Genomic DNA, 22,861 nt, shown 5'->3' with positions numbered 1-22,861 from the left:
GTAAAGTGGAGTAAAAGTAAAGTGGAGTGAAAGTGAAGTGGAGTGAATGTGAAGTGGAGTTAAAGTGAAGTGGAGTTAAAGTGAAGTGGAGTGAAAGTAAAGTGGAGTAAAAGTGAAGTGGAGTGAAAGTAAAGTGGAGTCAAACTAAAGTGGAGTAAAAGTGAAGTGAAGGTGAAGTGGAGTCAAAGTAAAGTGGAGTAAAGGTGAAGTGAAGGTGAAGTGGAGTCAAAGTAAAGTGGAGTGAAAGTAAAGTGGAGTGAAAGCAAAGTGGAGTGAAAGCAAAGTGGAGTCAAAGTAAAGTGGAATAAAAGTAAAGTGGAGTGAATGTGAAGTGGAGTCAAAGTAAAGTGGAGTCAAACTAAAGTGGAGTAAAAGTGTAGTGAAAGTGAAGTGGAATCAAAGTAAAGTGGAGTGAAAGTGAAGTGGAGTGAAAGTGAAGTGGAGTCAAAGCAAAGTGGAGTCAAAGCAAAGTGGAGTCAAAGTAAAGTGGAGTAAAAGTGAAATGGAGTGAAAGTGAAGTGGAGTGAAAGTGAAGTGGAGTGAAAGTGAAGTGGAGTGAAAGTGAAGTGGAGTTAAAGTGAAGTGGATTGAAAGTAAAGTGGAGTCAAACTAAAGTGGAGTAAAAGTGAAGTGGAGTGAAAGTAAAGTGGAGTGAAAGCAAAGTGGAGTGAAAGTGAAGTGGAGTCAAACTAAAGTGGAGTAAAAGTGAAGTGAAGGTGAAGTGGAGTCAAACTAAAGTGGAGTAAAAATGAAGTGAAGGTGAAGTGGAGTCAAAGTAAAGTGGAGTAAAAGTGAAGTGGAGTGAAAGTGAAGTGGAGTCAAAGTAAAGTAGAGTGAAAGTAAAGTAGAGTGAAAGTAAAGTGGAGTCAAACTAAAGTGGAGTAAAAGTGAAGTGGAGTGAAAGTAAAGTGGAGTGAAAGTAAAGTGGAGTAAAAGTGAAGTGGAGTGAAAGTAAAGTGGAGTAAAAGTAAAGTGGAGTGAAAGTGAAGTGGAGTGAATGTGAAGTGGAGTTAAAGTGAAGTGGAGTTAAAGTGAAGTGGAGTGAAAGTAAAGTGGAGTAAAAGTGAAGTGGAGTGAAAGTAAAGTGGAGTCAAACTAAAGTGGAGTAAAAGTGAAGTGAAGGTGAAGTGGAGTCAAAGTAAAGTGGAGTAAAGGTGAAGTGAAGGTGAAGTGGAGTCAAAGTAAAGTGGAGTGAAAGTAAAGTGGAGTGAAAGCAAAGTGGAGTGAAAGCAAAGTGGAGTCAAAGTAAAGTGGAATAAAAGTAAAGTGGAGTGAATGTGAAGTGGAGTCAAAGTAAAGTGGAGTCAAACTAAAGTGGAGTAAAAGTGTAGTGAAAGTGAAGTGGAATCAAAGTAAAGTGGAGTGAAAGTGAAGTGGAGTGAAAGTGAAGTGGAGTCAAAGCAAAGTGGAGTCAAAGCAAAGTGGAGTCAAAGTAAAGTGGAGTAAAAGTAAAGTGGAGTGAAAGTGAAGTGGAGTGAAAGTGAAGTGGAGTGAAAGTGAAGTAGAGTTAAAGTGAAGTGAAGTGGAGTCAAAGTAAAGTGGAGTCAAACTAAAGTGGAGTAAAAGTGAAGTGAAGGTGAAGTGGAGTCAAAGTAAAATGGAGTGAAAGTAAAGTGGAGTGAAAGCAAAGTGGAGTAAAAGTGAAGTGAAGGTGAAGTGGAGTCAAAGTAAAATGGAGTGAAAGTAAAGTGGAGTGAAAGCAAAGTGGAGTCAAAGTAAAGTGGAGTCAAACTAAAGTGGAGTAAAAGTGTAGTGAAAGTGAAGTGGAATCAAAGTAAAGTGGAGTCAAATTAAAGTGGAGGGAAAGTAAAGTGTAGTGAAAGTGAAGTGAAGTTAAAATAAAGTGAAGTTAAAATAAAGTGGAGTCAAACTAAAGTGGAGTAAAAGTGTAGTGAAAGTGAAGTGGAGTCAAAGTAAAGTGAAGTAAAAGTGAAGTGGAGTGAAAGTGAAGTGGAGTCAAAGTAAAGTGGAGTAAAAGTAAAGTGGAGTCAAACTAAAGTGGAGTAAAAGTGTAGTGAAAGTGAAGTGGAGTCAAAGTAAAGTGGAGTACATTCAAAGTGAAGTGGATTAAAAGTAAAATGGAATAAAAGTAAAGTGAAGTGAAAGTAGAGTGAAAGTAACATGTAATAAAAGTGACCTGGTGTAAAAGAAAAGTGGAGCAAAAATGAAGCAAATTGTAACTGAAGTGCAGTAAAAGTGAAGTAGAGTAAAAGTGAAGTATTACTCACAGCCGGCACCATATGTGAATATATCCTGAGCACTGCTGCTGAGTGGAATCATCACACCGTTACTAGAAGTAAAATCATCTTCAGGTTCATTGTTCATTGTACCAAGCAGGCCCTGCGTGTGGTTCTGAAATTCATCGGACAGTAGAACAGTAAGGGTCATGACCCCTGCACTTCCTCTGACCTCCACCCCTGCACCCGATGGAAACATCACCGTCACATCAGATGGTTTCGGGGAAAAAACAAAAACGCCTAAGATAGACCGAACACAACAGAACATAACACACATCAGGACATAATACAGAAACAAATGACATAAATCTGCTTATTGAGAATAGACCTTTGATGAAACTTGTCTGAAAGGCATAAAAAAATAAGAGTTTGTTTCTTTTAGATTAAACCAAATATTTCATCAAAGCAACTATGTTAGAAATCTTTTGTACTGTTTCTACTTTGTGCTTTGTCAAATCTGACTCTGATCTGAACAGACTGAGTTCAACATGACAAACAGTTCAGCTTCAAAAGTGAAAAGCCACACATAGGGACAGATGGTAAAATTGATCCATTGACCTCTACTGATTCTTATATCCTAGTAAACACTCTATCCTTTAGACATTTACAGGTCTTACCTTTAAGATCCATCCATTCGTTCTCAGAGAATGTAAGAACCTGCTGGTTCATTAACACTTGTAGCTGATCTATTTGGTCTCCAAGTCGCACCTCTATGACATCAGAGTCTTTCTCCCTCATGGCCACAGAACAGAGTCGTGTTGCATTAGTAATTAAACCTGAAAGTATAATACTTGGTTGACTACAATACTTGGTCTAAGATTCAATGCATGCTTAACATAAAAGGGCGGTTTTCCGGACAGGGATTAGACAAGTCCTAGACAAAAATAAATGTAAGAGGTGTCCAAACTAAAAACAACTTGCACTGAAATATCTTAAAATACCTCAGTGCCCTTTGTTTTGCCTCAAAAAGTATTTTTTTAGTAAGACATGTTTGTTAAAACTAGTTATTTTTCCTAATTAAACTAAGGCCTAGTCCTGTGGCCGGTTGCATAAAACTTTAAGACTAGCTTTAAAAGTTAGTCATTAATTTTTTTCTTCAAGACTGATCATAAGTGTTTTAAGTATGTTACATAGAAAGGTAGATTGGTCTAATTTAAATCCAAATAATAAGACTGATTAGCCCTAACTAATTGCTAGTTAGTCAGAATCATACTTAAGACGCAGTCTTAACATCACGGCTATGGTTATGTTTTTTTTTGAAGAAAACATTCCAGGATATTTCTCATTTTAATGGACTTTAATGGACCCCAACACTTAACAGCTTTAATGCAGTTTAAAATTGTAGTTTCAGAGGACTCCAAACGATCCCAAACGAGGCAAAAGGGTCTTATCTAGAGAAACGATTGCCATTTTTGGCAAGAAAAATGAAAAATATGCACTTTTAAACCAAAATTTCTCGTCTTCCTCCGGCTGTGTACCTCACATAATACGTCATCACGTCAAGTGGTCACGGATGACGTATGCAAAACTACGCCCCAGTGTTTACAAGTGTGGCGAAGAGGACCGTTCTGACGTTGTTGTATGTGGATTGATACTAATGAATGTCTTTGTGTCAGTTTATTGTTTAAAATGGTCCGCAAATGTGCATTTCATAGATGTAACGCGTGACCTTTCTATGTCATTACGCAATTACATGTGGGACCGGAGATAGGAAGTTGTGGTTTAAAGTGCATATTTTTTAGTTTTATTGCCAAAAATGACAATCGTTTCACTAGATAAGACCCTTATGCCTCGTTTCAGATCGTTTAGAGTCCTTTGAAACTGCAATTTTAAACTCCATAAAAACTGTTAAAGGAATAGTCTACTCATTTTCAATATTAAAATATGTTATTACCTTAACTAAGAATTGTTGGTGCATCCCTCTGTCGTCTGTGTGCGTGCACGTGGGCGCTGGGGCGCGCTGCGACGCTTCGACGGTATTTGGCTTGGCCCCATTCATTCAATGGTCCATTTAGAGATAAAGTTAGAAGTGACCAAACACATCAACGTTTTTCCTATTTAAGACGAGTAGTTATACGAGCAAGTTTGGTGGTACAAAATAAAACGTGGCGCTTTTCTAAGCGGATTTAAAAGAGGAACTGTGTTTTATGGCGTAATAGCACTTTTGGGGGTACTTCGACTCGGCGCAGTAACACCCTCCCTCTCCCATTATGAGAGTGAGAAGGGGAGCGGATTTTTCAGGCGAGTCGAAGTACTCCCAAAAGTGCTATTACGCCATACAATATAGTTCCGCTTTTAAATCCACTTAGAAAAGCGCTGCGTTTTGTTTTGTACCACCAAACTTGCTCGTATAACTACTCGTCTTAAATAGGAAAAACGTTGATGTGTTTGGTCGCTTCTAACTTTATCTCTAAATGGTACCATTGAATGAATGGGGCTAAGCTAAATGCTATCGAAGCGTCGCAGCGCGCTCCAGCGCTTACGTGCACGCACACAGATGATAGAGGGATGTATCAACAATTCTTAGTTAAGGTAATAACATATTTTAATATTGAAAATGAGTAGACTATTCCTTTAAGTGTTGGAGTCCATTAAAGTCCATTAAATTGAGAAAAATCCTGGAATGTTTTAATTAAAAAAACATAACTTCTTCTCGACTGAACAAAGAAAGACATCAACATTTTGGATGACATGGTGGTGAGTAAATTATCTGGATTTTTTTTTTTTTAAATTGAATAATCCTTTAAGCTAATCCCTGTCTGGGAAACCACCCCAATATATTTCACCGACTCACCATTCTTTGATTTCATTGGCTCGGTCCTTCCTTGCACAGACAGCTGATACGATGAGGACTGGACTAGATGATACTCTCCTTTCCCATTGAAGGTAAAAGTCACACCGTCGAACGTCACAAAGTGGGGATCACCAAGTACAGCAGCTAATGTAAAAAAAGAATAAATGTAGGGAATCACTTTATAATCTATTGTTTGTTCCAACAACTTCTAGAAGCGGAAGCCATTGCAATGCTCTGACACATTAAGCCGAGGTGCTCATGTGAGCACTGCAGGTTCATATCTGGCTTGCACTGTGTACTGATCACATTTTCAGCCCTGTTTCTACTTGCAGTCAATGACAAAACTTTACAAAATCCTTAAAGAAGACGTATCATGAACATTTTTCCACGTTTAAGTGCTATAATTGGGTGCTTCCAGTAAAAAAGAACAACCCAGTAGTTTTGGTAAACCATTCTGCAAGCATGTGAAAAATTTGGCTCTCCTTGTGATGTCAGAAGGGGATATAATTATTACAATACCGCCCCTTAATCTGCACTATCCAACCACGGCACTGCCATTTAGTGCATTTCAAATGACACCCAAAAATGGCATATTTTTGCTCACACCTACAAAGTGACAATTTAATCATGCTATAATAAATTATCTATATGGTATTTTGAGTTAAAACTTCACATATGTACTCTGGAGAAACCAAATAATTTTTTTATATCTTAAAAGTCTTGTGAAATGTCTCCTTTAAGTAAGACTCTTACTCTTAAAAACTTAAAAACATTTACTGTATTATGCCCACAGTAAAAAGTTTATTGCATATAAATCAGATATTCAAGTTAATTTTTTACCCGCTCTAGGAGGACGATATGTTCTGCAGTCACTAGACGGCCGGTGAGTAAAGTAATACTCGCAGTTATCCGACCAAAGACAGCAGTAATAGAAACTGATGACGTCATATATCCAGTGCGAGAATCCAGGAACTCTAGGTGGTTTTCCGTACGGTGGTGACCCCCAATCGTGCCCTCGGTCCGGGGTGCTGCCACCAATAGAGTCCGCTGTGAGTACCTGAACTCCGGCCTTGTCATAGCAACATTGCTGACCGGCTCCATACTGAGGACTACAGAAAGACAGATGATGCTTTAAACATTCTCAAAATTTTGATATTTTGGGTTAATAATCTCCCTGCACGGTCACACCTTAAGGTCAGATATACTGGCATTGTATGCAGATATTTCTGTTTATTTTTTGTAAGCCATGTGCAAAAAATTATTTTTTTTAACTTCTTTTATAATTTACCCTCATGCATACAGATCCAAGTTCAAATATGGCGGCATGCCGATAACATTAAATGAAGTGACACATATGACAACGAATAAGATTCAAGGTTTTCGATAAACTTAATAAGCTGATCTGTTTCCATTAATATGCTAGTATGTAGTATCTTCCACTACAAAAAGCTCAAAATGTTATCGTTCAATCAATATATACATAAAAATTAGAGCTGGGCATAAATTAATCTAGATTAATCTCACCCAAAAAAAAAGCACCTTTTTGCATAACATATGAGTTTGTGCTGTGTGTAATTTTTATGTATATATAAATACACACACATTCATGTATGTATTTAAGAAACATTTACATGTGTATATATATTTATTTATATTTTTAAATATTCTAAATTATATATAAATAAAAAAACAATATTTAAATAAAACATTTCTTAAATGTATATATATATGTATGTGTGTGTTTATATACATAATATTTACACACATCACAAACTCATATATTATGCAAAAAATTACTTTTATTTTGTATGAGATTAATCTAGATTAATCTATGCCCAGCCCTAATAAAAATAAATTAGATTACATAGTTCTCAAAATGTTGACATCGTCTAAAACTATATTGGCAAATTTTCTTTTGTAAATCCTGGGTTAAGCCATTAAAAAAAGTAACACTTGATAACTAAATAAAATTGTGAATAGTTATGTCATACCTGCCCTGTATGGCTCTGACACAATGTACCGCACCTGGGTGATACTCGCAAGAATTGGCCACCTGAATATTACAGCCGTAATCCGTCTGTAATATAAACATGCCTTAGCATAAGGACTCTTGTGTAGTATTATACAGTAAAATAAAACAGGGAAGTTATAATTTTGTAACGGTTGTGTCCCAGTTATCTGTTCCTGTAGCTCAGTGGTAGTTGAATAAAGGTCTGATTCTGATTATTTAGGGTATTCAACATTCCCAGAATTCAACATTGAGGTATTCAACATTCCCAAATAAGAAGAAGGGGAATAATTCTGGACTCACATGGAATCTCCCGGTGTCTGCGCGGGCCTGAGCCAGAGTACAGGGACAGTCGATGATCTCATTCTGAAAGCTGGGTATTGATTTCTCCTCCTTGTCCCAAATGAGACACTTCTCCAGAGCCCAGCCTGCAGAGTCGTTTCTGAAGGCCTTCTCTAAATGCCAGGCGAGCGCATGGGCATCACTCCACACGGCCTGCACATCCCTGTACCCCAAAACAAGATGTTGCCATCACCAGAAAGAAACTATTTTTACTTAATTTACTTCTACATACAATCATCATACATTGTGTAAAGAAAGAACAAATAAAGAGTTTATGATAAAGGTGACTGTCACATTTGCCAGATACTCGCTTAAAGGACAAGTTCGATATTTTACACTTAAAGCCCTGTTTTCAGATTGTTTATGATGAAATAGAACGGTTTTGACTTAAATTTGGACATATGCGGCTGCCCCGGGAATTTTAGAGTGTTTGTTGTTTCACCTTCCACCTCTACAATGGGTGTATAAGTGCACAGGAACAATCCTTCCTAAAATGCATTAAACTTTCGTTTACAAAGACGTGAAACTCACCGAGTGGTCAGGGGTGTTCACTGATATGCTCACATAAAAATCGCTGCAAAAGATGCTTTCCAACAGGTGTTTTAGCATTCGTTGTAAACTTGTGGACATATTTTTCCAAACGCCTCACACCCGTATATTCTTCAGTTGAGAGCTTGAATAAAAGACACTCCAGCCCAGTTGGTGGCGATAATCCGCCTTTGCCAATTACAAGAATACAAACAACGTTCCCGGCGCGGAGTAATACCGTACCTCACAGCACATCTAATACAAGTCAATGGAGTTGGAAAAAAACTACGATAAAGCCTGTTGGAATGCGTCTTTTGCAGCGATTTTTGTGTGAGCATATCAGCGAAGACCCCTGACCACTCGGCGAGCCCCACGTCCTTGCAAACGCAAGCTCAATGCATTTAAGAAGGATTGTTCCAGACAGCCATTGTAGAGGTGGGAGGTGAAACAACAAACACCCGAAAATTCTCGGGGCAGCCGCATATGTCGAAATTTAAGTCAAAACCGTTCTATTTCATCATAAACAATCTGAAAACAGGGCTTTAAGTGTAAAATACCAAACTTGTCCTTTAATCTCTCTGTGTAATTAGAGTTTGGTGTGAAGTTAGTCTCTTGCGAGTATTTTGTGAACATGAGCGTCTCTTTTATCATAAATCCTTTCGATGCGTGTGCAGCAGGCACGTATTTTGATAATACGCATGATGCACTTGCTTAACATGACACAACGAACACATATTTTAAAATGATGAGCAACACACGTGACACTCCGTACATATTTTAAATTTGCGCCCCCTCGGAAGAGAAGTCACCAGCCGCCACTGTTAGGACTCCTGAGGTACATATTGGTACCAAAGGTGCATAGTGTTATCTAATGTATACACATCTGTACCTACTGAAAATAGTAAATGTACATATTAGGACCTTTTTATAGGGTACTGCCCTAGTAACACCTTGGGAACATTTTTTTGTACAGTAATTTTACACCATTCTTAAAAACAACTATAACTATTAGTTCCATAGACTGTTAAAAAAGATGGACGATGCAACGTCAATTTCTTCCATTGTAATGAATTAAAGCCAAAAATTTTGACCATAGGTGCTGCCATATTACGTAAAAACGTCAGTTTGGAGCCAGGGCATTCGCAGAAGGAATCGGCCGTCGAGCCAGAGGCAGAGCTGCGGTATTAAACTTTTGCCCAAATGCTTGCACGCCCAATTTAACCACACGAATCATAATGACACACCCTGTTTCTATAGCATCAAATTACTAGCTAAAATGAAAAATGAAGAATTGAACATATATCAGCATGATAACAACTACCTTGAAGGACCAAAGCCATCTTTTAAAAATGTTAATGGAAGTGTAAATATTTTTTTATAAGTGCTGTTCACTTTTCAAGATGTATGAGGCACACCCGATTGGATGATTCTCACGAAATCCAGATTTAGAAGGTGTCCAGCATCAGAGTTTTTAAAAAGCCCTTGAAGCCAATTTTTTTGCACATAAAAGATTAATAACTATTATTTTTAGAGGATTTATAAAAATATTTTCTATAAAATTATTTATTTTTTCATTTTTTAGATTATCATTATCAAAAATTATCATTACAGCAACATGATATTACATTAAATATAATTACAAACTCATGTTTCAGTAATGAGAACTAAAAAGTTGGGTACTATGACAAACAAAATTTCAACTTTTATCTGGAGAGAAAAAATAAGAAGTGCTTACCTGGTAGCCATCTTGAGTGTCACAGTCAATTATGTCCCTTCCAACTATTTTTTTTTTTTTTGAAAATGTTTGATTGAATGATTGAAAATTGTTGCGGAGGATGAGAAAATTGGTCTTAGACACATTTATATTCCTTATTATTGTTTCTACATTTACCAATGATCACCAAATACCACATGTTTCTTTACTGTAAATGTTTATAGTATAACACGCACTGAAGCTTTTATTTTTTAGATTTTTTCATTATAAATATTTCCAGAACCCAAATCCAGTCATGAACACGTTGCGGTAATGAAATTTTTTCCCTTAAATGTGTAAAAAAAACCAACTAAATTGGTTTGTATGTCATTTGAAATCATGTGCAAAAATAGTATGTGAAGAGATCGTGCTTCTTATTTTGATGCTCTTACTTTGCATTTACTTTTTTTTATCAAAATGTTTCATGACCCCTCATAAGTCTAATTTGGTGAGAATCACCCAGTTAGTACCTACCGAGCTCCATCAGGTTTGGTGCTGGCAACGACCCGCATGCTGCCCAAATGCCACATTGAGTACTGATTTTCTGCGGGATGTGGGATAAAACGGAAGAATCCCAAGTTGGTCACATCTCTTTCCACGGTGTACAGATACTTCCATTCTGCGTCCCAATTACTAGAATATGGCACTCCAGTTATAAAAATAATAATTATCTATCTTAATGAAAATGTATTTGGTGTTTGCCTTTTATATAGATCATGTGTGCACTGCATACACTATAAACAATTGGGTAAATCACAAAACATGTCCAGTCACCACACAATGACTTTTTATGCCACTTTTTGGATAATAAACCAAAAGAATACAAAAGTACATTTTGCTCAAAGAAATTCATTACATTACCAGATTTTAGAGGTCAGGATATGTTGTAATGCAATAAACTGGCTTTATTTGATTTATACAAAATTTTATTATTTCCTGTCATTTATTTTTTTGGAGAAACGTGACCGGGACACTGTTTATGATAATCAAACTGTTATTATTATATACTGGTTTACATCTTGTGAAAAGTTTAAACCTCACTTACAGGGTGTAAACCATGCGTGTTGCTACAAGGGGATTAATTTTATTAACAGTATACATTTGACAGTCTTTCTTTTGCTTGTTAAGATTTTACTTGACATGAAATTATTTTAAACAACAAACACTGAATTAAAAACAACCTATTCTTAACAAATAATTTTGACTTATTCAGCTGTGCTTTACTTACCAGTCTCATTGTAACCCCACAGTTCGATGTTCACTTTCTCTGAGTTTATAAGAGATGACATCCATGTCATCTCTAAATCTCCACCAACCTTAGGGGTACCGTAGTATTGCCACTTCTTTTCATCCTTCAGAGTGATCTTGTACAAAAAGTTCAGCTTACTGTGATGAACTATCAATTAGAGAATCAATTAATACAATTTTTTATATACATTAAGACAAAAATGATTCAGGAAACTTGAGTAACAAGAAAGATATCGGATATAACAAGACTGAGCACAATGGATAGGGGACAATCCAACCCTCAATATGGCCGCTCTGGTGACGTAAGAATCCCTTCCAGTTAAAGAACTAATCATTTCAATTGATAAAGACTGAAGACTGTCAACAACAATACATGTTTTTTCATTGTGATTTAAGCACATGATTCTGTTTTTTCTTCATTCAAGTAGACCCTTCATTTTTGTACCTTTATGGGTATACAACACATTGAAATGTTGTACCTTTTGGGGTACAATATTATACCCTAAGGTAAAGGTTTGTACTAGTTCAATTTAAGAGGTACAAAACAGTTAACTGTACCTATAAAAGTAAAGTACACAATAGAGACCTAAAGGGTAAACGTGATTTCACCAAGTAAGATGCGATCCTGAATCAACACCATTGTTGGTCCTGGATCAACATTTTCATTAACCAATCAGATTGCAGGATTAAGATTAGTGTGCATGTTAGATTTAGGTTTAGGATTAGGTTAGGGGCTTTTAAGAAATACTCCTCAAACTATTATTTCACACTAATTTGAGGGTTTAAAAATGGTTAGGGTTTGAGTTATGGGTAGGTTGGGGTATCTTTGATTAAAACGTTGATCCAGGATCAACAAAAAATGTTGATCCAGGATCACATCTTACTTGTTGAAATCACGGCGACCATCCTTAAAGGGACACTTCACTTTTTTATGCAAAATATGCAAATTTTCCAGCTCCCCTAGAGTTAAACATTTGATTCTTACCGTTTTGGAATCCATTAAGCTGATCTCCGGGTCTGGCGGTACCACTTTTAGCATAGCTTAGCACAATCCATTGAATCGTATTAGACCATTTAGCATCGCGCTCAAAAATAACCAAAGAGTTTTGATATTTTTCCTATTTAAAACTTGACTCTTCTGTAGTTACATCGTGTACTAAGACCGACAGAAAATTAAAAGTTGCAATTTTCTAGGCATATATGTCTAGGAACTATACTCTCATTCTCATTTTTATTTTGCAATTTACTGTCACGTATTAAATGATTATAGGCATACAGTACCAGATCATTTGTTACAATATAAATAAAGCCTTTGTGGGCACAACCATGTATGTAGCTCACCTGACATCCATCTTCCAGATCTATCATAATTGACTCCGTCCGTGGAAACCTCAAAAGGGATCCAGCCCAACTCATACAGCATAGGAGAGATACAATGACCCGTGCCATTCCCATCCACGTAGCCCTCCGTCAAAATCTCAGACTTAAACCTGTGAGACATACAAGCTGTGCTCAGCAATGATGCAGATTCAAGTTTGTATAAAATACTTTTTTCAATTTTATCTTATGTTGTAGCCTTCACCAAGGCCACTGTTGTTTCAATGAACTTTATGACTCAGATGCTGTCCTTGAAGATTTGGAGAAAAAATTCATGACTCAAATTATTATTTTTAGAACAACTGTCGGTTGAAATCCCTATAAGATGAAAACATTATACTTTATATGATTATATTTGTATTTTGCCACAAATATAGTACATTTATTATAAAATTACTCACATTGTTCTTCCATAGATTATAATATTTTTAGGTAATAACATTCAGTCTTACTCTAAATATTGCATACTTCTGTGCACACATGATAAAATACGGTAGTATATTTTAGTAATTATTTAATGTAGTAAATTGGTATGAAATTCCCATAAACATACAGAATACTGTTTTTCCTTATCCAAGTAAAAACTACATATTTACCACAGGCTCAGCTCAATAATTCACTATAGTAAAACTATTGATATTATACATTTTAACTTTAATATACTACACTATAGTACACTCACCTAAAGGATTATTAGGAACACCTGTTCAATTTCTCGTTAATGCAATTATCTAATCAACCAATCACATGGCAGTTGCTTCAATGCATTTAGGGGTGTGGTCCTGGTCAAGACAATCTCCTGAACTCCAAACTGAATGTCTGAATGGGAAAGAAAGGTGATTTAAGCAATTTTGAGCGTGGCATGGTTGTTGGTGCCAGATGGGCCAGTCTGAGTATTTTTACAATCTGCTCAGTTACTGGGATATTCACGCACAACCATTTCTAGGATTTACAAAGAATGGTGTGAAAAGGGGAAAAAACATCCAGTATGCAGCAGTCCTGTGGGCGAAAATGCCTTGTTGATGCTAGAGGTCAGAGGAGAATGGGCCGACTGATTCAAGCTGACAGAAGAGCAAATTTGACTGAAATAGCCACTCGTTACAACCGAGGTATGCAGCAAAGCATTTGTGAAGCCACAACACGCCCATCCTTGAGGCGGATGGGCTAAAACAGCAGAAGACCCCACCGGGTACCACTCATCTCCACTACAAATAGGAAAAAGAGGCTACAATTTGCACAAGCTCACCAAAATTGAACAGTTGAAGACTGAAAAAATGTTGCCTGGTCTGATGAGTCTCGATTTCTGTTGAGACTCTACAGATGGTAGAGTCAGAATTTGGCATAAACGGACACTGTGCAGGCTGGTGGTGGTGGTGTAATGGTGTGGGGGTTGTTTTCTTGGCACACTTTAGACCCCTTAGTGCCAATTAGGCATTGTGTAAATGCTACGGCCTACCTGAGCATTGTTTCTGACCATGTCCATCTCTTTATAACCACTATGTACCCATCCTCTGATGGCTACTTCCTGCTGGATAATGCACCATGTCACAAAGCTTGAATCATTTCAAATTGGTTTCTTAAAGATGACAATGAGTTCAGTGTACTAAAATGGCCCCCACAGTCACCAGATCTCAACCTAATAGAGCATCTTTGGGATGTGGTGGAACAGGATCTTTGTGCATCCCACAAATCTCCATCAACTGCAATATGCTATCCTATCAATATGGGCCAACATTTCTAAAGAATGCTTCCAGCACCTTGTTGAATCAATGCCACGTAGAATTAAGGCAGTTCTGAAGGCGAAAGGGGGTCAAACACAGTATTAGTATGGTGTTCCTAATAATCCTTTAGGTGAGTGTAGTATAAAACAATATTTTTTTAATGCGGGACTGTAGAAAATAGATTAAAATATTACGTTTTACAAACCAGTCACTAGATATGGTATTTTAACAGTTTTACCTTGTTTAACTTTAAATGTTGTTTAATTACATATGAGCATTAGTTATGATTCTTCCCACATGAAAAAAATACTGTAGTTCACTTTAGTATTTATTATAGTAAACTGCAGTAAAACTCCTAGACACTGTAGTGTTTTGAACCTTACCATAGTAAAAAATGAAGTATACTACAGTTTACAGTTTATCAATTTATTATAGTAATACTACAGAATGCAGTAGTAGTAGGCCTTTATATGATCAAAGTGTATAATATATTAAAGTAAAAACTATTTACTATAGTAAATACTTAATTATTTTTCATGTAGGAATGCATACCCAGGTAGCCAAAACAGTTTGGCCCAATAATGGCCCAAATCCGGCAGGCCAGAAAAAAAACCACGGCCCAGTTCCGGCTGCCAGAAAAGGGCCAACTCTGGGATGAATGACGCCCCAGAATCGGCCCAAGTACACTGGCCCATTTCCGGGTGCCTTAAGTGAGCCGGCACTGCCAGCACAGTGCCAGAATCACGCCAGCTAAAACTGTACACTCAGCCGAAACTGGCCCATGTCCGGGTGCTTAAAGTCAGCCGACACTGCCAGCACAGTGCCAGAATCATGCCAGCTTAAACTGTACACTCAGCCAAAACTAGCCCGAATTATTTTTTAAAGTGTTTTTTATTTTATAACCTTAGACCTTAAGATGGCATGTACTTATCCCTTCTTAAAAAAAACTTTTATTATATTTAGTTAAAAAAAGTTAAACTGCACATTAGAAGTTCTATCCTCAATGTTTGTGATGCTTTTAATGTGTTAAGTGTCACACTTTACTGTAGGTGTTTAAAAAAAAGAAAAATATACAGTATGTTTACATGTTTATTTGAAACATAACATTACATTAATAAAACATTAATAAACATCTGGACACTCCTCAAGTGTACCCTAAAAGAAGGAAAGATTGAGAGAAAAGAGATAAGAGGGGGAACAGAAAATGACTCATGGTTACTTCATCAGATAGACTGAAGGCATTAATGTTAACTTGGGTAAATGTTAAAGGAATAGTTCACCCTAAAATAAAAATTCTGTCATCATTTACTCATCCTCATGTTGTTTTAAAGGTAGGGTAACAGATTTGATCCTGAAAGATTTTTAGTTATGCTGGTTAAAAGTCTCCTCACATTCTGATAGCAATCACTGTGTTAAGTTGTTTAAATGTATTTGTAGAATTTATGTCATCTGTGAAAGGCGTAGGACCAAAAAATGTTCAACCAATCATACATTTCGGTCCGAATGGACGTTTCCTTTTTTGTCCCTCATACGTAAGCATAATTTGAATGCCCACCGCGCAACGAGTCCACGCAGACTAGGGCTGGGTATCGATTCAGATGTTCCAGATCGATTCGATTTCGATTCACAAGCTATCAAATCGATTCGATTCCGATTCTCGATTCAATTTTCGATTCTGGATCTCGGGTAGGTTTTTATACTCGTTTCTCGATTCAACTCAATGAATATAGATTTAATACAAATATTATATTAATAAAAAAGAACAGTGAACAGCAGTTTACAAGTGTGTAATTAATAAAAAAAATTAAAAGCCACAACACTAATGTTGAAGAAGACTAGTAATTAGATTAAAGTTAATCTTACGTTCAATGTTTGTGGAAATAAATATGAAAGAAAAAAATCTATTCTGCTCTTTGAGAATCGATTTTTATTAGACCACGTTTTAAAAAAACGATTAATCGGAAAATCTATTTTTTTGCCCAGCCCTTACGCAGACACCATAGGTCATCTGCGTGTTCACGTCCGCTTACCTCCTGTCTGTAAACAGCGAGAACAGCAAACTTTTCTGCTGAATTGACAACCTGTACAGGAGGCACAAAACGAAAGCCATCTTTTATAACAACAACAGCAAAAACTGCCTGGATCGGCAAAGAGCAAAAACTCAAATTAACATCGGTAACTTTACTGCTTTACCACGAGATTCAAACAGCTGCAGGAGGCAAAGGGTCTAAAAGGGTCGTTGTTTATTTTGGTAAGGTACGCGATATGTTTGTATTGAGATGGATTCGATATTCTACTTTGATGAAACATTGTGTTGCTTATGAAATTTGTGTTCGTTTACGGATTAGCATAACGATATAGTTACTACGTCTACACAACCGAACGTGTGCTTACACTAATTCTGATATAAACCAGTTGTTTATGTTGGTTATTTGGGAAGTGTTATTCACTTTGTACTGCAAAGTTTTCTCACTGGTGAATGAGACATGAAATGTGACCGTCTGATCTGTGCATGTTCATGTGTTTTGAAAGAGGCGTGAGTTTGGATGGCGATTTGACTTAAGGGTGGGATCGTGATTTCATTACTAGGCGGCTACCGTTAGCATTTTTCAAAATGTGTTACCCTACCTTTAAACCTGTATGAATTTTTTCTGATGAACACAAAAGAAGATATTTTGAGGAATGATGGTAAACACACAGCAGATTGTAACCATTGACTTCCATAGAAGGAATAAAAAATATGATGGAATTTAATGGGTACCGTCAACTGTGTGCTAACCATCATTTATCAAAATATTTTCTTCATCATTTATCACAATACTTCCAAAATACTTTTTCCTACTATGGAAGTCAATGGTTACAATGTGCTGTGTTTTTACCATCATTACGCAAAACATCTTAATTTGTGTTCATCAGAAAAACATCATGCAGATTTAGAACAACATGAGGATGAGTAAATGATGAAAGAATATCTATTGAACTATCCCTTTAACAACAATTGAAATACCTTGAATTTGCTTGTTTTCAGGCCCGCTCTCTTCTTCTTTTTGCATCTCTGTCAGATGCAAGCTGCAGAAGTTTTTATGAACTTTTCTACTTCACCATCTGGTGCACGAACAGTACTTGAATTTTTTCTGAACAGATTCTTGAAAAGAAACAAAATTATTTAATTAGGTAAATGCAAGCATGTTAGTTTAACCCTGGAGAACCCAAGAACCCTTCTCTTACAATCAATTAACATTGGCCACATTTGACCCGTGGGTTCTCCAGGGTTAAATGTTACCTACAAGCTATTCTGCTTCAAAAACAATGACAGGTACTTTAGGGTGGAAGACTTATAGCTTCATAGATTAACATTGTAATAGCTTTATATACAGTGGCAAGAAAAAGTATGGGAATTTCACCGTTTTCTGAACAAATTTGTCATAAAATGCGATCTAAACTTTATCTAAGTCAAGGGCATTGATAAACATAATGTGTCTAAAATTACCATAATTACACAAAAAAATTCTGATCTTTCATGTCTTTATTGAGAACTACCAAAAGACATCTTAGTGCTTGTGAAAAAAATGTGAACCCTTGATTGAATGACCTCAAAAAAGCCAATTGGAGTCAGGTTTTAGCACACCTATGGCCCTATTGTTTTTTCCCCAGATTCAGTTTAATTTTTTCTCAAATTCCGTGTTTTTCGTTTTATTCTGGATTCTGGTTAAATTAAATTTCAGTAATCAAAAAGCACATTTTATCAACTGAAAACATAACAGAAAATTAGCAGATCCACCACTGCAGTGAATATACTGTACTGTATGAGTGTGCGACTGTGCGTTTCCACAAGGTGACGTGCCTGTTTCCCAGCGTGTATTGCTCGTATATGGTTCTCTTTTTTGTTTAAGTGAACATAAACAGCTGTATGTTTATCAGTATATTGAAGCAGTGCCGTCTTACTGCTGTCTTAGGTGTTCAATGTTCATTACACAAAAAATGAAAACCCCTCACTACTATTAACTGAATAAATTTCGCAGCTGCACATTTAATCTATACAGTGAAGACTGTGCAGTGTTTTATTTGTATTTATTGCTATGGTTCATGTTAAAATCATGTTGACAGACAATTTCATAACTAATATATTTACATTTAATAAAGATGCCTGAAAAGTAAAACAAGATGAGTATAGTATTATGATTAAGAGGAAATATTAAAAATTTGGTTGCTTTTCAGTAGCATTGTTGTAGTGACAGCCAAAATACATTGGCCTATATGTAATACACTTGAGTAGTACAAAGTCCATTTCCTACTTTGCAAACTTGACACAACAACAAAAAAACTAAACAAAAATGAGTGGAAGTGGCAACGAATATCCAAAGATGATAAATTGTGGACAAAAAGGTAGCATGAATTCCTTTATATGGAAGTGGTTTGGCTAGCTAAAAAACTGACGAGGCGCAGATTAAAATATAAATGAACCCTCTTATTTTTGTGGCTTCAGTCATTGTTGGCATACTGTTTTAAAGCTGGAAGATTTAACAACTTGCATCAAAATATATATCTTTATCGTTCAATATGGATTTTTTTCTGAGATCACATTTTTGCCATATTGCCCAGCCCTAGGCCAATGTATTTTGGCTGTCACTACAACAATGCTACTGACAAGCAACCAAATCTTTTGTTTTTTTTATGATAAGACTATACTCATCTTGTTTTACTTTTCAGGCATCTGTATTAAATGTAAAAATATCAGGTATTAGAATCTATGATTTAACATTGGCAATAGGTACACATAAAACACTGCACATGAATTAAATGTGCAGCTGCAAAAGTTGTTCAGTTAAGAATAGTGAGTGATTTTCATTTTTGGGTGGAAAGAACATTTCTGACACAGAAAGCAGCAGGCTACTGTCACTTTAAGACCCAAAACAGCTTTAAGACTGCACTTGCTTTAATATACTGATACTGACACATCTAGCTGTTTATGTTCACTTAAACAAGAAAGAAAACTTAGTTTAGTGATCACGCATGTGTTGACTGCGCGTTGTGTGCGTGCTTCGCGAGCCCTCATGTCTGAGGAACAGATGTCAAGCGTGCGCGTTGTGGGAACGCTGAGTTGCACACTCATACAGAACAGTATATTCAATGCAGTGGTGGAGCCGCTACTTTTCTTCATCTTTTCTAAATTTGTGAATGTCCTGTAAATAATATATACTTTTTAAAGCGGTACGGATGTGTGCGTGGGCAAGGCGGACATGGAAAGAAAGTATACTGTACCTTTTCTGTCTGTTCTGTTCCAGCCTTTAATGAAACCTGCTAGTGCTCTGAAAAACACATGAAAGATCTGAATTTCTTGTGTAATAATTTTTAGACACATTATGTTATTTATGTATATTAATTCAGAAAACCATTACATTTTCTTGCTAATGTATATATACATAAACATACAATACATATATAATATTGACGGCTCTTGCTTCGTTCTGAAACCCTAGATGGCAGTTTTCTTACCCTCGAACAAACTGTCATCACAAGGGCTATGTTTACATGCACAAAATTTTGTCAATCCGACTGAATTTAATCCGATGAAAGGTTACAACAATACAGTTTACATGCACCCTAAACATGTTTAAATGTTTGCTCCTCAAAATGTTTGTTTACATGTACATTTTATATAAACCGAACATCTGTGCAAGCGCACAGCCAGGGTTGGCAGCTTCACATATCAAAACCATCCCCATGGACATTCAAAACTAGCCCAAAAGCATCCCAATGACTTATCACATCCCAAATACCAATAACTATAAGGAACAAAATCCTTTCATATCTGACCCGCAGAAAAATCAACTCGCGAAGACAGTTTAAACAGTAGCCCAAATCTGAACGGAAAAAAAGAGGACTTGGCAATGCCACCCCAAAGCGAATAAGAGGTAAATATAAGACGTGAACTTGAGCACAAATTTTCTGCGCACATGCACAATGTATTTTTGCATCCGACAAAATACTTCGATTCACGCATTTACATGCATACTTTTCTCCTGCTGATCGGATCACAGATTGGACTACACCACCCCTTTCAATACGATTCAAATTTGCATCCAATCTACCTCAATCGTATTGATTAAGGTTTTTGCATGACGGCTTTTTAATACGATTGAGCCATCAATACGATTACAAACTGATTAATTGGTTGCATGTAAACATAGCTACTAGAAACATAAGTACTAGAATAAGAGCACACCACTAAGGTAAAAAAAACGATTACATGCCCAATTGTGCCAGTGTTGTATTATTGAGAAAGTTCATTATTATTTTTATACCTTTTTAAGCCTTGCCTATTTAAAATTGTAATATTTGCAAGATGCAGCAAAAGAGAACTCAATTTGGTTTTTAAGGGATGTATTGAGATTTTCAATTATATAAAAAAGTATGTTTTCCTTACTCTTAATCACACACATCCACAGATAATAGTGTTTCCTCTACCATTATATTTATATTTCAAAATGACTGCAAATGCCAAATCCATAAACTGGAAATGTGATCTAATAAAATATCTTGTTATTATAGTTTACATAACAACGTTTACATATCAAAGTTTAGTTTAGACTACTTAATGTAAAGACTTTTTAAAGACTTGTTATTTGTAATATATATTTGTAGCCCTAAACGAATCCCTATCATACTTCTGGCCCCAATTGACCCCTCAGACAGTCCTGAGATTAACAATGCAACAAAACTGATTCCCAAGAAATATCCATGCCCCGTCCAATACTGTACTTTTACTTACATTAATTCTTCAAATGAATTCTGTCCAAACTGATGATCTTGAGAAATCTAAATGTGACAAAAAACAATCACAATAAGTTGTTAAGTGGTATAACAGACAGACACATCATAGATACATAGTGTTGAGTAATAATTACATAATTAAGGTTCACTCATTTTCTACAAAGTATCTTTCAATAGATGAAATCGGTTATAAAGTTGTGCAACAGTGAGGTGGAAATATTTTTACTGCAGGTGCACTTTAAGTAAAGAAGTTTAACTACCAGCTGTGTCCTGTAGCTGCAATGCTCTCTGTTCTGTGAAATGTAAACGTTTTCTGTAGCCTACCAGACAAAGTTATCCATTGGTAAAAATATTACCTCAGTCAACTGTATAATAGCGGAACTGGCTGAGGTGGCTACGAGAGTTTAGCAGAATCGCTTCACGATCCCTCAGTTACTCCCGCCTGCTGCATAGACTGCTGAGGCAAATCCTCAGGCCAGTTTAATGAGTTGCGAAATATTATTTGTTTGTTTTGCTAAACGAAATATACTGTTTAAGTAAGTTCATTAAACTGAGCACAGTTCATTTCTTATGTCCGAATTCTCCTTGTCAGATAAATTATAAAAATCGATTTTTCGACTCAAATTTATCTAGAAATACTTCAGTATTTTAATAATAAATTCAAATGCTAATTTACACATTTGTTGAAGTGGGATTGTGGTGATTTAAAAAATTACGTATACTATTTCAGTCACACCAGTTTGTCCTTCTTTTAAATGAAGTTTACATTTATCTAATATGTGCAGAGTATAAATATTTTATGCATTCAAATTATGTTAAATAACTTCCAAAAAGTCTTACCTCAGAGAAATTGGAGCAGACTTCATGCAGCAACAACCGTTAAAGCCCGGTAAATGTCGTCACTAGATGTCGCAGCTAGTTCGCATGTCTTGAAACAGCAGCAGTTCTTTTTCCAAAATAAAAGTTCCTATAACCAGCTTTAATTGTCTAAAAATTGTAATCAATAAATTATAAATAGATCAATCTTTATGATCAAATTAGTTCAAATTCTGGAAAAGGGCTGAAAATTTGTAGTTGTAATAAAGTAAACAAATTGACAAGCTTTACAGCTTATACATTTTTTTTATAAAATCTCAATTTAGTATTTGACCATTAATTAATAAATTATGTGTTTGTTGAAATATTACATACATAGAAAATATTTCAGTATAAACTTAATAGCCCAGATACTTACATTCAATAGGCTAATGGCACTTTATGCCTCTACAAACATATTCTTAACATTAAAATATGCTTCTCCCCTTCCCTTATTTTATTAGGGAAAAATTTCTGAGCTTAACTTTTCCTCACACTACTTTTCACTTATTGACATAAGCTACCATTAATCAGGAAAACTAAAAACAATTATCAAAACATTAAATAGAAACAATTTTATGCATATCAATTGTTAAATTAATATATTTTTATTACAACAAAGGTGAAATGTGAAAGCCAATATGTGGAAAATATGCCATTTGTCAGCCAAAATCGGACCAAATCCGCATATCCACAGCCTAGCCGAATCTGGCAACTTTTGCTGGGCCAGTGCTGGCTTAATGCTGGTAAGCCGCAGCCAGAACACAGCCGTGTGCGCCGACACTCAGCCGGATCTGGCCCGAATGCACTGGCTACCTGGGTACTAATGCTAATAATGAAAGCAATAGCAAAATTATTATATTTGTCATGTTATACAAACGATGTAACAGTTCGACTTTATTTGTTTATAGTAGTCATATGGTTTGTGTGCTTCCTACACGATCTGTAGTAGTATTTACTATAGTAAACTGTGGTAAAATTCCTATATACTGTATTGTTTTTAAGCCTAACCATAGTAAATATTAAAGTATAATAAAATTATGTATTATATTACGTCAGTTTACATAAACAAAATGTAGTAACGTTAATTGGTAGTAGGCTACAAACTAGTCTGCAGTATGCATTACATGATTTTAAGTTAATAATAAAAGCAATTGCATAATTATTTAATTCGTCGTGTTATACAAACGTCATTGTGATGTTGAATTGTTTATAAGCAGTATG

At 35.9% G+C, this 22,861-nt stretch overlaps 1 protein-coding gene and 1 long non-coding RNA gene across 6 annotated transcripts in view; both read right to left on the bottom strand.

Annotated features, from left to right (window-relative positions):
• susd2 (sushi domain containing 2) overlaps window positions 1–22,861 on the bottom strand; it is a 58,907-nt gene that overhangs the window by 35,407 nt on the left and 639 nt on the right. For all 4 annotated transcript variants that reach the window (XM_073860404.1, XM_073860405.1, XM_073860402.1 and 1 more), the window contains exons 3-11: window positions 12,252–12,400; window positions 10,895–11,058; window positions 10,137–10,315; window positions 7,343–7,544; window positions 7,023–7,108; window positions 5,872–6,140; window positions 5,032–5,175; window positions 2,855–3,013; window positions 2,229–2,477 (exon numbers count right to left, since the gene is read on the bottom strand). In XM_073860404.1, the coding sequence (XP_073716505.1) occupies window positions 2,229–2,477; window positions 2,855–3,013; window positions 5,032–5,175; window positions 5,872–6,140; window positions 7,023–7,108; window positions 7,343–7,544; window positions 10,137–10,315; window positions 10,895–11,058; window positions 12,252–12,400 (1,601 nt within the window). The remainder of the gene's footprint in view (window positions 1–2,228; window positions 2,478–2,854; window positions 3,014–5,031; window positions 5,176–5,871; window positions 6,141–7,022; window positions 7,109–7,342; window positions 7,545–10,136; window positions 10,316–10,894; window positions 11,059–12,251; window positions 12,401–22,861) is intronic.
• On the bottom strand, window positions 15,084–21,717 carry LOC141358773 (uncharacterized). Of its 2 annotated transcripts, XR_012365188.1 has the most exons (6): window positions 21,623–21,717; window positions 20,781–20,827; window positions 19,271–19,317; window positions 17,016–17,153; window positions 16,039–16,089; window positions 15,084–15,163 (listed from the first exon to the last, which is right to left on the bottom strand). It is a non-coding gene; the product is annotated as an uncharacterized lncRNA (long non-coding RNA). The 2 variants fall into 2 exon arrangements; XR_012365187.1 differs by lacking the exon at window positions 16,039–16,089 and having other exon boundaries at window positions 21,623–21,716.

The sequence above is a fragment of the Misgurnus anguillicaudatus genome, chromosome 22, assembly GCF_027580225.2.
Source record: "Misgurnus anguillicaudatus chromosome 22, ASM2758022v2, whole genome shotgun sequence".
Lineage (NCBI taxonomy): Eukaryota > Metazoa > Chordata > Actinopteri > Cypriniformes > Cobitidae > Misgurnus > Misgurnus anguillicaudatus.
This window is presented reverse-complemented; position numbering and strand designations above follow the sequence as displayed.